Here is an 18,092-nt window from a genome sequence, read left to right as displayed (position 1 = left end):
GAGTAGCCTTCAGTGACAATGGACTTAAAGTTCTGGTTTTGGGGTTCAGTCTGCAAAATTATGCTGCTTTAATGGATCATGACCAAGACATACTATTGGGTTATCTGAGTTGACTCATCATTTATTTAGTATTCTCCATTTTATCAAAATGGATTCAGAATGACAACAGGCAAAAATAAATCTTTTTTTATTCTATAAATTACAATGGGCAGAATATGCCAAGCCATTCCTCACTAGTTTAAGAAACATTTATTGAGAACTTAATCTACACTGTGATTAAATGTTATGAATACAGAGGTAAAGCTAAAAAACTTTTTAACTTGAGGCACTATCAATATACTGGAGAATAGAAACATGTATATAAGTAATTACAATACTGTGTGAAGTATATACATATCACTTATTCAATGAATACTTACTGAAAGCTTCATGTACTTACAAGCACTGTAACAAGCACTGGGATACAGCAATGAACAAGAGCCTAGGGCCCCTGACCTCATAAACTTTGTAATCTAACACGGTCTCTAAGATTTCCCATCTCCAGAAAAATAAACTCATGGTCAAAAATCACAAGAATACATGACAAAACATGCTACCTAAAGGAAAAATCCGTAAAACAACAAGCAACAAAGACAAGCAAAGATGAAAGACATAGAAATTAATGGATACAGAATATTAAATAAGTATGCTTGATATGTTTCAAGTAATAAAGGAAAGGAACAAAAAATAACCAAGAAGGAAAAAATTTATCAAAAATTATCAGGCAGGTTTGAAAAAGAAACAATTGACCCTTTAGAAATGAAAACTATAATAATTAAAAATACTAAAGAGAAAAGGTGAATTTAGAAGGAAAAAAAGAGGCTTAATTAACTACATAAAGAGAAATGAGAGGGATAACGCAGCACATCTCAACCAGAAAAGATAATGTATACGAACACATGAGACCATGAAGCTGCACTCTGTTAAAGAAATGAAAGCTGACTCATACTGCTGAAGTGTAAAGTGCAAATGTTTACAAAGGCAAGCAATTACATCAGAAAAGCCATCAAGGGCTAGACTGTGAAAGTCTTCATAAACTATATTCTATATTCCATGTGTGCCAATATTGATTATCTGAAGTTCTTATTTTATCTATCTGTAAATACACATATTTATATATTATATAGCAAATAGTATTTCCATTTTTGAAATACATAAGTCCTTTGCTAAAAGAAAGTAAAGAAATGGCAGATAATCCCAAAATCCTCTCTTTAGAAATGCCTAGATATGCTGGATAAAATTTGATAAATATGTCTTGAAATGCACAGCTGAGCTCCCAAAAGACTGAAGGTAACTCTGAGAGCGTTAACCTACAGCAGGAAGAGGCAGGGCAGTGACTTGCCTGTCACAGTACCACAGGAGGTTGATTTTCAATGCTCACACAAGAATAAATTGAGGCCTTGGACCATGCAAGGATGGGAATTGGATCTGAGATCATAAAACTGAGATGCTTGAGGGACTATCTACTCAATAACTAAGTGAAATAGAAAAGCAACCGCCCAGCCTTCCAGTTAAGATGGAGGCACAGGTAAACATGCTTTGCCTCCTCAACAACCACAGAAAGAATTATAGCAATTCAGCTAATAGGGTCTTCCCTTTTCGAACTTCAGATGAGACCACAGCTCCGGATAACACCAAGATTGCAGCCCATGATTACTGCCTTGTGAGACCCTAAGCAAAGAACCCAGGTAAGCCAGGCACACACTCCTAACCTATAGAATGTGTGAGATTTTAAGTCTGTGTTAACTACAGCCAATAAATTTTTGGTAATTTGTTATGCAACAAAGACGACTAATATAAGGTAGAAATAAATACTGTACAACAATAGTATATAAGTTAGGAGAAACATATGCAAAGTTAAAGTAGGTTCCTTGACTAAAAGGAGAGAAAAGATAAGTTTGGACTTTAAGTCAAATATTCCTTTTAAAAAATTCTAAGTAACCTTTAAAGGAATAGAACTACATACATAAGGCATTTGTGCACATCTTTTAAAACCACCAGAGTTGACAAGCAGATTCTAAAATTTATATGGAAATGCTTAAGACCTAGAATATCCAAAACAATCTTTAAAAAGAACTGAGTTGGAAGACTTACAGTACTTGACTTCAAGATATACTATTAAGCTGGATTTATCAACACTTTGTGGTAATGGTATAAAGATATACAAATAGATCAACAGATCAGGGAGCCCAGAAGTAGACCAGTATGTACCTCCCACCGATTTATGACAAAGGAGTGAAAGCAATCCAATAGGAAAGGAAATGTCTTTTCAACAAATGATGCTGTAAGAACTAGATGTGTATGTAGGAAATAAACAAACCCCAATCCCTACTTCACATCATATATGACAATGAAGGTGAAACGGATACAGACCTAAATATAAAGCTGTAACTGTATCTTTTAGAAGAGAACATGGAAGAATATCTTCACAATCTAAGGGTAGACAGGTTTTTAGACAGGATAAGGAAGTAAATAACCATAAAAGAAAAAGCTGATAAAATTAGAGTCCATCAAAATTTAAAACTTCTTTTCATCAAAAGGCACCTCTAGCCCTGATTGGTGTGGCTCAGTGGGTTGAATGCCGTCCCACAAACCTAAAGGTCACGGGTTAGATTCCTGGTAAGGGCATATGCCTGGGTTGCAGGTCAGGTCCCCAGTTTTGGGCATGTGTGAGGCAGCTGATAGATGTTTCTCTGGTACATAGATGTTTCTCTCCCTCTCTTTCTCCTTCCCTTCCCTTCTCTCTATAAATAAATAAATACATAAATAACTAAAATCTTTTTTTAAAAGACACCTCTAAGAAAATGCATAGACAAAATATAGTGAGAAAATAGTCACAAAACATCCATCTGATAAAAGGACTTACGTCCAGAATATTTAAGAGCCCCAACAACGCAATAATAAAAAACAAATTTCTTTTAAGCAAAAGATTTGAAAACACATATCATAAAAAAAGATATTCAAATGGCCAAGAAGCACATGAAAATGTGCTCAACATATTTAGTCATTAGGTAAAAGCTAATTAAAACTATGAGTCCAGACTTCTGACCAAGAGGGAGGCATAGGTAGTTATACTTTGCCTCCTTGCACAACCAAAACAAGGACAACAAATTTAAAAACAAAAAGCAACCAGAACTGTCAGAAAATTGAACTGTATGGAATTCCTACAACCAAGAAGCTAAAGAAGAAACATTCATCCAGACCAGTAGGAGGGGCGGAGACATGCAGTGGCGGCAGAGAGGACATGTGGCAAGGCCTCCGCTGGAGGACCGGGTGGGCAAGTCGGCACTTGGCAGACTGGGCGGTCCCACATTTACATGCAAATAAACTGGGAGGAACAGCTGGAGAGCAAGACACACAGCACAATCCAGGTTTCTGGTGCAGGGAAAGAAAGCCTAGAAACCTCTGACTGTAAAACCTGTGGGGGTTGCAGTGGCAGGAGAAACCCCCAGCCTCACAGGAGAGTTTGTTGGAGATACCACGGGGTCCTAGAAAGTACACAAACCCACCCACGCAGGAATCAGCACCAGAAGAGCCCAATTGGCTTGTGGGTAGCAGGGGAAGTGACTGAAAGATGGGGGAGAGCCGAGCAAACAGAATTGTTTCCTCTCAGACCGCTCCCCAACAGACAACATCACGACTCAGCAACAGGGGTTGCTCCACCCTCGCATATACCTAAGGCTCCACCCCTTACAATGCAACAGGTGTGCTGAGGTAAAGAAATATGGCCAAAATGAAAAAACAGATCAAAATTTCAAAAGCAGAACTAAGTGATGAAGAGATAATCAATCTATCAGATCTACAGTTCAAAACGCTGGTGATCAAGAAGTTTACAGAAATGGTTGAGTATGATCACAAAATGGAGGAAAAAATAAAGGCTATGCAAAGTGAAATAGAGAAAAATATATAGGGAACCAACAGTGAAGGGAAGGAAACTGGGACTCAAATCAACCATCTGGAGCAGAAGGAAGAAATAAACATTCAACTGGAACAGAATGAACAAACAAGAATTCAAAAAAATGAGGAGGGGCTTAGGAACCTCCAGGACAACTTTAAACGCTCCAACATTTGAATCACAGAGGTGCCAGAAGGAGAAGAGGAAGAGCAAGAAACTGAAAACTTATTTGGAAAAACAATGAAGGAGACTTTCTCCAATCTGGCAAAGCAAATAGACTTCTAGGAAGTCCAGGAAGCTGAGAGAGTCCCAGAGAAGTTGGACTCAAGGAAGCACACCCTAAGGCACCTCATAATTACATTACCCAAGATTAAAGATAAGGAGAGAATCTTAAAAGCAGCAAGACACAAGGAGAAAGTTACCTACAAAGGAGTTCCCATAAGACTACCAGCTGATTTCTCAAAAGAAACCTCGCAGGCAAGAAGGGGCTGGAGACAAGTATTCCAAGTCATGAAAGGCAAGGACCTACATCCAAGGTTACTCTATCCAGCAAGGCTGTCATTTAGGATGGAAGGGCAGAGAAAGTGCTGCCCAGATAAGGTCAAGTTAAAGAAGTTCATCATCACCAAGCCCTTATTATAGGAAATGTTAAAGGGGCTTGTCTAAGAAAAAGAAGACCAAAAACTATGAACAGTAAAACGACAATAAACTCACAACTATCAACAACTGAACCCCTCAAAAAACAAAAACAAAAACTAAGCAAACAACGAGAACAGGAACAGAATCACAGAAATGGAGATCAGAAGGGAGGGGGAGAGGGACAATGGGAGTAAAGGTACAGGGAATAAGAAGCATAAATAGTAGGTATAAAATAGACAGGGGGAGGTTAAGAATAGCATAGGAAATGGAAAAGCCAAAGAACATGGAGAAGTCAAAGCACTTATATATACGACCCGTGAACATGAACCACCGGTGGCGGGGAGGAGGGCAGGAGGGAATGCTGGTGGGAGGGGGGTTCAGGGTGGAGGGGAATGAAGGGGAGAAAAAAATGGGACAACTGTAATAGCATAATAAAAAAAATGTAAAGAAAACAACTATGAGTCCAGAATGGATAAAATTTAAAATACTGACAACACCAAATGTTGCTGAGAATATAGAATGCCTAAAATTTCCATGATGAGAATGAAAAAAGGTATATCACTTTAAGAAAAAGTCCTACAGTCCCTCATGAAACAAGTATAATCCTCTGATCTGGTAATTCCACTCCTAGGAATTTACCCAAGAAAGATGAAAATATGTGTTTACAAGAAAGACTTGTATAATAATGTTCATAGCAGCTTTATTTGTAATAGCCAAAACTAGAAACAGCCCAGGTGTCTATCAATAGGAGATGGATAAATAATCTATGGTAATAGTCATACAATGAAATATTACTCAACAACTAAAAGGAACAAACTGCTGATACAACAGCATGGATAAATCTCATTTCTCACAAGCATGAATCTTAAATGGATTAATAAAGATTTAAAATGTTTTCAATTTTAACTTCTAATACAGTAAATACCAACTGACTTATCACAGAGCTCTTCAGGGTCCTTAATAATTTTTAAATGTGTAATAAGCCCAAAAATCTACTTCTGATCTAGTAAAAGTTGAATATGGGCATGCCCTACAATCTAACAATTACACTCCTAAGTATACACTGAATTCTTAAACATTTCTGTGTATTACAAAATGTACAAGAATGTTCATAGCATTATCTGTTATAGCAAAACCTGGAAACAAAACATCCAATGACTGAGGAATGGATAAATATATTAATACAGCAGAATTCTAAACAACATAGAAATAAATATCTATATAAAAATAAATATATAAATTCCCATACCCATCAACACAGACAGTTCTCAGGAACATATATAATACTAAGGACCACAATTTGAGTGAAGAAGCAAGTTGTAGGATATATATAAGGGACAATTAAAATATAAAATGTAAAACAAGTAAATTCAAACAGTGTATTTTTAAGAATGCACAAGTTATAAAAATCTAGGAAATTATAAACGCAAAATTAAAGATAATGGTTATGCCTGGAGAAAAAGGAAAAAGATGGGATCAGGGAAGGGCACACAGGGAGCTAAATGTTTATTTAATGAGTGCTCTTAACCAAAGAATAGTTCTTTATCGCGGTCATAATCCTCTTTAATTGTCAAGCTTTAGGTCTGACATTCCTAGAGTAGTGAAAGAACAGAGAACATACAATATCTGATTGGTAAGACTAATTTAATCAACTCCAGTGATCAAAGGGATATCAGACAACAAAGTGGTCATGCCCTCCTGTCTGCTTAAAAAAAAAAAAAAGTGGGGGTGTGGGGGTGTGACTGCTACCCAGCAGGTAATATTTCATTTTGGGAACACCATCCTATCTAGAATCTCTCCTTATCACTGTGTATGAATGAATAAATCAGTAAATGTCAGTCATAAAAACAGTTCCTAGAGCAGTACCTAGTTTTAATAACTATAATTTGGGAGTTCTGTTTTGTTCTGGCTCCATACAGTCTATCCACTTGCTGTTAAAAGCAGTTAGCTCTGAAAAGTTAAACAACTTTAAGAGCAAGAGTGCAAACCTACAATAAGTCAAAGATTTTTCTAGCTCTGCAACTGAATTATTTCATCCTTGAAGTACTTACTTTCATTGACTAAAAATACCTCTTTTGAGTTTTATGAGTACATTACAGAGATAAATAAAATGTTCATAAAATTCTTTGAAGTCTTCAGATAGAAGGGCTATAAAAGTATTAAACCTCATTACATATAATAAGTCTTATTACATTAAAAGCCTTATTATCTAAAAATAAAAGGTATGGTATAATTTGGTATACTCTTGAATTTACACAACAGGAAATCAAAATTCCTTGAAACTCAACATCAGACACTGTTTCAATTATATATTGCTGAATAATAACCACCCTAAAATTGCATGGCTTTAAAAAACAATTTATTACTATCTCTCACAGCAACAGCATGAACAATGAAAGGTGCATAGAAGTATAAGTATATATGTAAATAGCTTGTTTTGGCAGGCATATAGTATATGTAGAGAACTTAGGGAGTACAAAAAAAGAAGGAAGGAAGACTGAAGAGTTCAGAATAAATTCAATACCATAATAGCTACAATTACATATCCACCAGAATGGCCAAAATTAAAAAGACTGACACCAAATGTTGGCAAGAATGTGGCTCAAACACCGTGTATGTAAAATACACAAATAAGCCCTGGGCAGGTGGCTACGTTGGTTGGAGTACTGTCCCATACACAAAAAAAATTGAGGGCTCAATCCTAGGAAAGGGCACATTCCTAGGTTGTGGGTTCGATGCCCGGTTGGGACACACAGAGGAGGCAGCCCATCAATATTCCTCAGATCAATGTTTCTCTTTCTTTCTCCCCTCTTCTCTCTCTAAAATCAACAAAAATAGCCTCTGGTAAGGAATACACACACACACACACACACCCACACCCACACCCACACACACACACACAAATATATACATACAGATATATTCACTTTGGAAAAAGATCTGACAGTTTTCTACCCCATGACCCAGTTATTCCAATCCTAGATATTTACCCTATGAAAAAATGAAAATACATGTACACAAGAAGACTTGTACAAGAATGTTCATAGCAGTTTTACTTATAATTGCCAAAACTTGAAAACAGCCTGGTGTCCCTCAACAGGAAAATAACAAACTGCGGAACACTACTTACCAACAAAAAGGAATCACTAAAGCATGCAATGACATAAATGAATCTCAAAAACATTATGCTAAGTGAAAGAAGCCTTAACACAAAATAGTTAATACTATATGATTCTACATACATGCAGTTCTAGAACTGGCAAATCTAACTTATGGTGGAAGTAAAAATCAGAGCATTTTTGCCTCTGGGGAAAAGGGGGAACGTGGAGGTAGGGAGTAACAGGAAAGGGGTATGAGGAACTTTCTTGCTTGATGGTGAAGTTCCATATCTTAATAGAGGTTTTAGTTACACAGATGTATGCATTTCTTAAAATTGAACAAATATACACTTAAGATTTGTGCATTACACTGAATATAAATTTTACACCAAAAGGAAAAAACAAAGAATTGAATTTCAGTGAAATGTTGAAGTACTTAAGGGAAAGTATACAGATGTCTGCAGTTTACTTTGAAATGAGTCTAAAGAATAAAGTGAAGTGATAGAGGGCAAGAACAGAAAAGTATATAGAAAAGTGATAAAAAAAATTATAGTAAAATGTTAATGGTAGAATCCATGTAGTAGGTGAACAGATACTCACTGCAAAATTCTTCCAACTTTGTTGTATGTGTGAAAATACTCATTTTTTTAAAAAGAGATTTTCATGCCATGTTTAGAATTTGGCGTTTATCCTTCAGTCAATAGAAGGGCGTCAAAGAAAATCAGAAGAAGAACCTAATTCTGTAGGGAGTAATAAGTGAAGGTATAAAGAGGTATCCACTGACAGAGAATGTAGCTACAAATGATAAAGGGAACAGTGCAAAAGCAATTAGGTTAAGGTCATATGGTGCGTTAGATACTCTCAACTGACCTTCCCACGGAAAACACCTAAAAAGGTATATTCACAATATATTCACAAATGAAAGAGAGAATGAAGGAGAAAGAAAGAAAGATCTATTAAGGTGAGGGAGTCAAGTAAGAGGCCTCCCCAAATAAAGATTTAATCTTCCCACTTCATGCCCCTGAAATTCAGTGTTTGATCTTAAGGCCCTTCAGCTGACTAGATGAAGCCAAGCCACATGACTGAGAGGAATCTTTACTTAAAGTCAACTGATTATAGATGTTAAGTACATTTACAAAATACCTTCTCAAAACACCTAGATTAGTATTTGATTAAATGACTGGATACTAGAACCTAGCCAAGTTTACATATAAAACTAACAATCACAGATAAGGGGGCCACAACTGTAACAAAGCATGACTTATTTTTTTAAAAATTCTTTTGATTCCAATTCAACTACTATTTACTGAGCACCTAGTATTTGCCAGGAACCGCACTGTGTACTTTCACACGTATCAGGACATTTAATTCTCATAACCCTACTAAATCTCATTATTCTCATTTTATAGAAAACAAACTTATACAAAGAATGATTAAGTGATGTACCTAAAGTCGCAAGTGTCGATGGAACAAAGTTCAGATAGGAATCTTAATGCTGACACCAAGTCATTATACCAGGCACTTTCCCCACAGTAAAACAGGTAGAACTTCCTCCTCCCCATACCGTTTTTGCTCTCTATTTTGGGCTCAATCATTTTTCAGGGTTCTAAAATGTTTCTTCAATGCCTTTATTTCCTTTTTAAGTATTTTTTAAAATTTATTTATTGATATTTAGAGAGAGAGAAAAACATTGGTCAGTTGCCTCCCATGTGTGCCCAGATCAGGAATGGAACCTGCAACCTGGGTATGTGTCCCAACCAGTAATCCAACAGGACAACGTTCCAACCAACTGAGCCACTGGACCAGGGCAATGCCTTAACTTATTTTAAAATGAAAGAAGGTGAAGGGATTAACAAAAGAACATATATCCATGGCCCATGGACACAAACAACCATGCAGTATTGGCCTGAAGAGTAGGAAGGGAGGGGGCATGGGTGGGGTCTGGGTGGAAGTGAGCAAAGGGGGAAAAGTGGGACTGCTGTAATAACATAAACAACAAAACATAATAAAAAATAAAAATAAGTTAAGAATTAAAAATAAATGATCTTGTATACTACCTCAGTCTCCAGACCAGATTTTATTTCCACTGACTGGTAAACAGTTGACAAAGGGACAAGGGTAGAACCAAAACTCGAAGAAACAACTTAAAATTTTAGACTTTCATTTAAAGGTTTATAGTTCTATGTATTCCAGCTCAGTAGAGTTCCCCCAATTACTACAAGGTTATTTGTTCTCCTTGTTTACCCACGCATGAATTACTGTTCCATTAAAAAAAAAAAGTCAAATCTTTTCTTCCAACATGTGCTAACAAATAATAATTCTTCCTAGTTAATATCTTGGATGACCTGAGTAACTGCTGTCAAGATTAGACTTCAAAATGTAATTAGCCTTCAAATATTACTAAACTCCAATTAGTAAACTATAGACTTAAGTCTAAATGGTGTTTGGTTTGAGCTTGGCTAAGTAAGGTATTAGAAAAAAATGAGAATAAAAACTTTCTGAAATGAAAAAGTAGTTAGTTCAATTTTAAGTTCCAATTTTGCTGATTACCCAGGACAATCATTTTCAAACTTTCCTTCAGATGAGGTGTTTTCAGCCTGTTGGTGGAGGTGGGGATAGTGTGGGGAATGAACATCTAACTTGGTTTTTAAAGTGAGAAACCTTGGTTCCAGTATAAGCCCTGTGATCCTGAACAAGTCACTATCCTTTTGAATTCGGTTTCCTTACATACAAACAGGGATAACATCTACACCTCACAAGAAAAAGGAACTAAAAATGCCTTTTGAACGGAAAAACCTTGCTTCTCCAGGTATATAGTCTCCAGGGCAGTGGCACTGGAGTCATCTAATACCTTATAAGAAATGCAGAACCTAAGGCCACATTCCAGATCTACTGAATTGGAATTTGTATTTTAACAAGATTTCTAGGTAATTTACATGCACAGTAAAGTCATTAACAATATTAACAACATTTGACGTCAGCCTCCTCAACTCAACTATTTCCTATACTGAGACTAAATGTGGATTCTGGCTTAGGTTTCACCACTAATTTGCAACATAATCTTGGGCAAATCACTTCAATTCTCAAGATCTTTCTCCTTATACATAAAATGAGGTTAGACCACCTGTTCCCAACCCGAGGTTCCTGGACCCTTTGGAGTCTGAAAAAGTGGTAATGGAGAGAGGCAAGATAGTAAGGTAGTCAAGGGCATAGCTTTGGAATAGAATGGCCCTTGGATCAATTAGGCTCTGCCATTAACCAGTGTGTGACCTAGGGGAAGGTACTTAACCTTCCTAAACCTCAAAGTCTTCAACTGCAAAATTAGAATTATAATAGTGCCTACACCTCGGAAATAAAATAGAATATCATATGGTTCCAAATGCATGCTCTCATTGGTGACTCTTTCAGGGTAATAGAAACAGTCTACAACTTGATTGGGACGGCTGCACAAATGTAAACACCTGTCAAAACTTTGCAAACTATATGCTTAAAATGGATGCATTTTATTGTAAGTAAATTATACCTAACAAAGCTAATTTGAAAAGGTAATAATAAAGAGAGGGAAAAAAACGTGCTCTGGAGTCAGATTCTGTTCATTTAAACCCTTGCTTTGCATTTTGTGAAGCAAAAAACTGCACAAATTATTTAACCCCTCTGTGTCCTAAATTTCCACATCTATAAAATAGTACTAACAGAATCTAACTTAAAAGCGTTGTTATAAGGATTATAATAAAGGTTCTTATGAAATAATATACATTAGAGTATATACACATTAAGTGCCTCACAATTTTGCCCATTATGATTTCTATTGGTTATTTTCAATATTTCAGTTCACATTTATTCACAATAAGGATGCAATTAAGATATTATGTGGCTCTGCTTTGGACTTACACCAATTATATCAATACATTAAGATAATTAGTGACTGTATCTCATACAGATCAATACAGTGTGATAAGAGACTAGATCCTCTCTGAGTTACACGTGACTTTGATTAATTAAAATGGGGGTAAATACTTTGATAATTACAATTTATGTAGAAGAAATAATAAATTACTAGGCGGCAACTCAACTACACGCTTTGCTACCTGAACAAGAACTGAATAAGATGTGCAGTGACTAATTACCAACAGACTTTGCCCTGATGTTTTATCCCTAGTTAGCAGTTTAGGCAGAGAGAAGATAGTGGGGAGGGGCTTAAAAAAAGAAGAAAGAAAAAGAAAGGCAGCAATGAACTACTAGCAGCTAGATGCCTTAAATGGCATTATGTGTCTGGCAGAGACAGGGCGTTGAAGCCTCTCTGGTCTTGAGTGGCAGTGGCAAGAAAAAATAAGGCCCCTTCACCCTGTCTAAATGAATCCCACAATAAAGGTCTAAAGAGTGAGGGTTGCCCTACTTTTCTTCTGCCCAATTCCTGTGGAAAGGATGGGAAGAGGGGCAGCAAAACTGTGAGAAGGGACAGCAACTATTAGCTTTTATAATCCCTATAAAACCCGTAGTTAGGAAGTTTAAAATATGTTTTAGCTTTCTGATAAACCCTCCATAATATGTGAATTCTTGGATATTCTCCTTCAAATACATTTTTAGTAATGCATTTCCCTTGAAAGTGGGAAATGTCTATTTGAACTTATCTGTTTACACTTGTACTAGCCTGTTATCTGCCTTGAACAGTGTCTTCACATAGTTTTTTTTTGTATTCTGACTCAGTTACAAAAAAGGTGTTCCACAACTATTGGCTGAATAAACAAAACATTCTGAAAATTTTTTCACTAGGTAGTTCTCCTCGAAGATCATAATTAAAGAATAGCATTGCCTTCCACTTCCCTTTAGGTAATATTTCTTCCATGAAACCAACTTTGCCTGCAATTCTACTTCCTGCAGACAGCATGTCTTGCTAAAAAGAGCTGTCAGACCTGTATTTGAATACCATTTCTGCCACTTAATAGCTGTATGACACTGAGCAGGTTACTTCTCTAAGACAGGGTACCACCTGCTTATTACTTCTTAGGAATGTTCTGGGGATTAGAAATACACAAGCAGTCTTCACTTTGCAAGGTACTAATATGCACAAATTTCAGTTACCACAGTCTAATTAATACCAATCCACGAACAATACAATTCAAATTTCAGTTACTCACAGTACATTAACTGTGAGTAATTAAATACAGTACTACAAACTTTGCTACTAGGCCTTCAGTCCACAAATCACTATGTAAATAATAGAAGCACATCACCATTAGTGATTAACCAAATCACTTCTTTCAAAGTCTGTTGGTGGATTTGACAAAATAAACTGCAAGGGAACAACAATTAGGCTGTTGGAGAACTTCTCATCAGCAACAGTAAAGGCCAGGACACAATGGAATAATACTTTCAAAGTGCTGAGAGAAAAATATCTCTCTGCCTAAACTGCTAACTATGGATAAAACATCAGGGCAAAGCCTGCTGGTGATTCGTCACTGCACATCTGTTTTTCAGTTCTCGTACAGATAGCAAAGCATGTAGTTGAGTTGCCTCCTTGTTTCCTGGCAATGAATGTATGTGACATTTTACAAAAATGAACAATCAAAAGACAGAACAGGCCAGCGATGATGAAAATACAGCAAAGAAACAGAAGTGACAATGTTAGAAGTGAAACTGCAATCATCCATAGAGTGATAGAAGAAACAGATGACCATGACAACGTTGACCCCACTGCCGTTTGAGAGACTCTACATACACAGCCAGGGAAACTTAGTGAAGGACACTTATTGACACAAATAAATTACACAAAGAAAATGGTTGTGAGAAAAGTATGAAGATGGACCAGAAGTGAGGCCAGCAAAAGATTCAGTGCTAAAGGAACTCTCAGATATTTCACAATGTGGAAAGTGCGAAGAATAAAATGTTGGAAGCTGATCCGAACTTAGAAAGGAATATGACAATTCAACAAGGCATAGAAAAAATACTCCTTCCATATCACAAGTTGTAAGACAAGAAATGAGGCACTGTTCAAACTACTTCTAAGTTTTTACAAAAAACAAAAACATTTTAATTCTCAATGTGCTATATAAATATTAGTTTTACTATCTTTTTCATTTTTCTGTATATTTATAATGAACAAAAATGGGTTTACAATGTATGACAATAATTTTTAAAGGTTACAGAACAATCATGACTTTTCCCATTAATTAAGACCACTGTGCCCGTTTTAACTTGCATGGTCATTTACGTTGTCTTTTATGTTACACAATGCGTTGCAAAGTGAGGACTACCTGTACCTATAACTTCTGGCACATCAGAGTGCTTATTATTTCACAACTAAAGAGAAATTCTCTACCCTTTCCCCTGGTCCTTACAATCTGCTCAAACAGAAAACAAAGTTGAACTGACTTTGCTGATGTTAAGAAGATAGCTTCTGACTAAGAACCACTGCCATATCTGAACATGCAATTCCCCAAACTCATCTTTATGTTCTCCAAAATACACACACCCTAATGCTGAAAGATAGGTTTTTTGAACAGTTATTCAACAGTTATTCAGTTTTTCCTTTGTGATACTATACTATTTCATGCTTGTCCTCATCCATTGCATGGAGGGGCAAAACAATGAATGTGATAGAAGTAACATATTATAGTAGCTCTGGAGTCAGACCCCAACTTGAGTACTACCTCTACACCTCTCTTTGCAACCTTACTTCTTAGAGTTTCGGTTTGTAATCTGTGAAATGAGGATAATAATACCTTCTCTTTGGAATTATGGTCAAGATCAAAAGAGATAAGACATATGAAGCGCTTAGGAAAGTATGGTACATAGGGGCTACTTAGATACAGCTATTATAGATATTACTATCCTCAGTGTTTCTATCATTAATTTAAATATTAGAATGATAAAGTTGCACTTGCGTTAAAAACATCATTATTAATCAGCATATTTTTCACTTGCTGGGTAAGAAGACTTGACCTCAACTTATTCCAGATCATTTTTTTCTCCCAAGGTACCACGTGCAAAGGGTGGCCAACATTCACTCATTATCTCCTTGCCACCCCTGATTCCTATGTCAAAACCCTCCCTGCAGTCTACTCAGAGTTTCCTCTTCTGAGGACATAAGAACTAAAGCCATTTCCCATTTCTCAGAGCTTTCTGTTGGAATAGTAGCATCTGGTTCACATGACTTAACTGTCAGTTGTCTTTTAATTCTAACCCTTGGTTCTAAACTAAGAGCCATTATTACCTATATTGACCAAGAAAGATGCAAAGAACCTAAAAGCCAGCTAAAGCCAATCCACTCTTTTCTCTACTAAACAATTAAATCCCCCTAAAATATTCACATGAGTTAGCTGAGCAATGTCTCTTTTAACTCAGTGTCAAAAAGTCGTCTACCTCACAAGTCAACCCATTCCAAGATCCCATCTTTAGCTATAAAGTTGCCTTATGTTGAAGCAAAATCTCTCTCCTTACAGTTAGGTTTCCAAGAATAGTCACTAATTCCAGATCATAGGGAAATACTTTTAAGTTTAACACTCTATATGACAGCCCACCCCCACGTTCGAAGACCCTTGAGTTTCTCTTCCAGTTCCAGCTCAGAGAGCATGGTTTTAAGTCCCTTCCCTCATGGACCTCCTCTGGACCAGGTATGGGCTTGCCAACATGATCAAACAAACTGGTAAAGCGCTCCCTTTGCCAACATTTAAACTACTAGTAATTACCCTACAAATGATTCCTTTGCCTACATTCTTTCACCATTATTTTTAAAATACTAATTTAAAGCAGTAGTTCAGGAAATATCCCAGCCTAAATCATGGTATAAAGGGAATGGTACTAAAGTCCTGAAAACCTCAGCACGAGTTCTGTTTACCTTTTTTTTTTTTTTTTTTAACTTGGCCAATTACTGGAAACAATGAAATAGATCAGCTTGTATGACACCGTTGCCTCTTTTCTACAAGTACAACACACATGTCTGGGAGAAGGACCCAATAATGGGAAGGTTAGCTAAGAAGAGTTTGCTCCACGTCCTGAGAAAGTGGATCAAATAAAAAGGAAGTAATTGCCAAAAAATATTCTCTGTACCTTGCCTGAAACAGGTGCCTGAAGAAGTATCATCGTGCTCTCAAAAATATGACCAAAATAAACCACAGAAAAAGGAACGGCAGATTTTTCCTGTGCTTCTCCAGCCTGGCAGGAATAATCATGTGGGGAAACACACACACACACACACACACACACACACACACACACACACACACACACACCCCCCCCCCCCCACCCCAGGGGGCCAGTGGTGCCTGTCAGGGGCAGCAGCTGAAGGAAGTGCAATCAGTGATAGCAGTATCCTCAGATGACTCTTTACCCTTAGGCGGTTGGACAGGAGGCGGAGTAGAAGGGACTTGGTCCCTTGTGCTCTCGGGAACCTGGCACCAGCCTTAAGGTAGAGACTAACTAGGTGCTCTGCCTTCTACCCTCGGTGCAAGGAGAGAGTTGAATAGTTGTGCTCAGATACTTGAAGATATCCTAGGTGGGAGGGAATGGGAGGTAGGGGGTTGAGATCTGAGACTGGACAACCGTTTCCTGGAGGTGAACGAAGAGGTCTAATATTAACAGAGAAAGAGGAAAGCAAAGACCTTAGAGTTTTCACGTCTGGGGGAGGGGAGACTAAACGAAGATTTGCTCCCTTCTGTGCCCTGAGGGTGGTGGCAGCAACAGAAAGAGCAGGTGCCCCCTCCCCCAACCCGTACAGACCCCGGGGCTCCTCGGCTACACCCTAGATTCCTATCCGGTCTCTCCATCCGCAGCCTTCCCATTCCTGCGTCCCGGCCAGGGCCCCCACTCCACTCCCCGCGGCCGGGCCTGCTGCCTCCCTAGCTGCCAGGTCCGCCCTCACCCTTCCTCACATGGCGTCTCCCCCTCAGCCCGGCGCCCTGTCTCCCTCCCGCCCGTCTGCTTCGGGCCGGAGCCCGGGGCCCGGGGCCCGGGGCCGGAGGTCACACTCACAGAACTCGGCGATGTACCAGGTCACCGCGTAGTTCTCCTCGCACCAGTCCAGCGTGGAGGTCGTGGGGCCCCAGTAGCCCTCACGGTCCCCGGCCGGAGCCATCGCGCGCCCCACTGCTGCCGTCACCCAGGCGCTCCGCTCGCCGCGCAGGGTTCCGCGGGCTCCCAGGCCAGCTCCGGCCCAGCCCGCGCGCTCGCCTCGCACCCCGCCCCCGTGCCTTGAGGGGCGGGGCCCGGCGCCGTCACCGACATTGTCCTATCGGGAGGCCCCGCCCACTGGCGCCTAGAGGCCGCCCGGACCCCGCCCGCGCAGGGTCCCCTACAGGAGGGCGCTGGGGTTGTCCTGCCCACTCCTTCCCCAGGAAAGGGTGTGATCCCGAAAGGCCGTTGGCGTGGACTTGGGTGGCTAGCCCCGCCTCGACACGCCCTTGGCTGTAGGTTCGGGTTTCCTGATGTCCCAAGGCGATTTTCATGATGTGTCTGAATCTCCATCTGCGAGTGGTAGTTTGATTTAATTGGGACGGGGGTGGGATGAAGCCTTCAACCAAGCCCTGGCTTGACAAAACCTGTACACAAATGCATCTCAGCATCTTCCTGTGGCCTCAGGCCGCAAAGGAACCCAGAAACAGAACACACCAAGCCCCCGGAAATACACTGATTTTTCGTTGAAGGTATAAGTATGTGTTTCTTGGAAAACAAAGGGAAAGGGCAACAACAGCCTTGGATCGACAAAACTCTAAAAATGGACTTTGAGATCCTAAAAAAGAACTCAGCCAGAGTATGAGGAGTTTACCTGCCTCAGCTTGGGCTTCCAAGGCCAGAGGTATCTATCCTCTAATTGTAATTCTCCTGGCAACCGACAGCCTCCCCTACTTCCAGCCTCAAGACTCAATACTCCAACAGAGCTCCTGAAGGAATCTTTTAAAACACAAATGCAACTGCCCCTGCCCTTTGAGTTCAGCTACACCAAACTCTCCCCTAGCTTGCAATGTGCTAGGTTCACCAACATTTTCCTGCCTTTGCTCCTGCGCTTCAGCTGGGACCTCCTCCTTTTCTTCCCCATTTGGCTAACTTCCACTGGCCCTTCAAAATCCAGTTTCTTGAAGCCCACCCTGACTCTCACCCCCAAGAGTTTCCTTGCCCTTTGTTCACACCCGCCCATGATACACCCAAATAAGAGAGCTTGCTTTCTCTTCTTTATGAAGAGTATAGTTAAGGATGATATAAATGCTATTTCCCAAAGAAATAAGTCAGCAAAGGTGTAATCAATAATAAAAGAGAAAACAAGGAGAGATGAGGAGCCCACAGCTTCCTCATAAAGTGACCCTAGCAGGTGGTAGAACCTTTATTACAGGGTGCAAAACCTATAAATAGAGGTACTGTGTTTTAATAGACATAGGATACCTGAAATTTTCTTTTGTGCAGCAGACTGAGCTTCTGCTACATACCCA

General features: G+C 38.9%; 1 protein-coding gene across 1 annotated transcript in view; it reads right to left on the bottom strand.

Annotated features, from left to right (window-relative positions):
• ACER3 (alkaline ceramidase 3) overlaps positions 1-16,813 on the bottom strand; it is a 120,099-nt gene extending 103,286 nt beyond the window's left edge. Inside the window, exon 1 of the mRNA XM_054576304.1 lies at positions 16,642-16,813. Coding sequence (XP_054432279.1) covers positions 16,642-16,744 — 103 coding nt within the window. The 5' untranslated portion in view covers positions 16,745-16,813. The remainder of the gene's footprint in view (positions 1-16,641) is intronic.
• Positions 16,814-18,092: the final 1,279 nt, after the last annotated feature.

This window comes from Pteronotus mesoamericanus, unplaced genomic scaffold (assembly GCF_021234165.1).
Source record: "Pteronotus mesoamericanus isolate MK-2021 breed Mesoamerican mustached bat unplaced genomic scaffold, CSHL_Meso_final contig_33, whole genome shotgun sequence".
Taxonomy (NCBI): Eukaryota; Metazoa; Chordata; class Mammalia; order Chiroptera; family Mormoopidae; genus Pteronotus; species Pteronotus mesoamericanus.
Note: the sequence above shows the minus strand (reverse complement) of the source record. Positions and strands in the feature narration are given on the sequence as shown.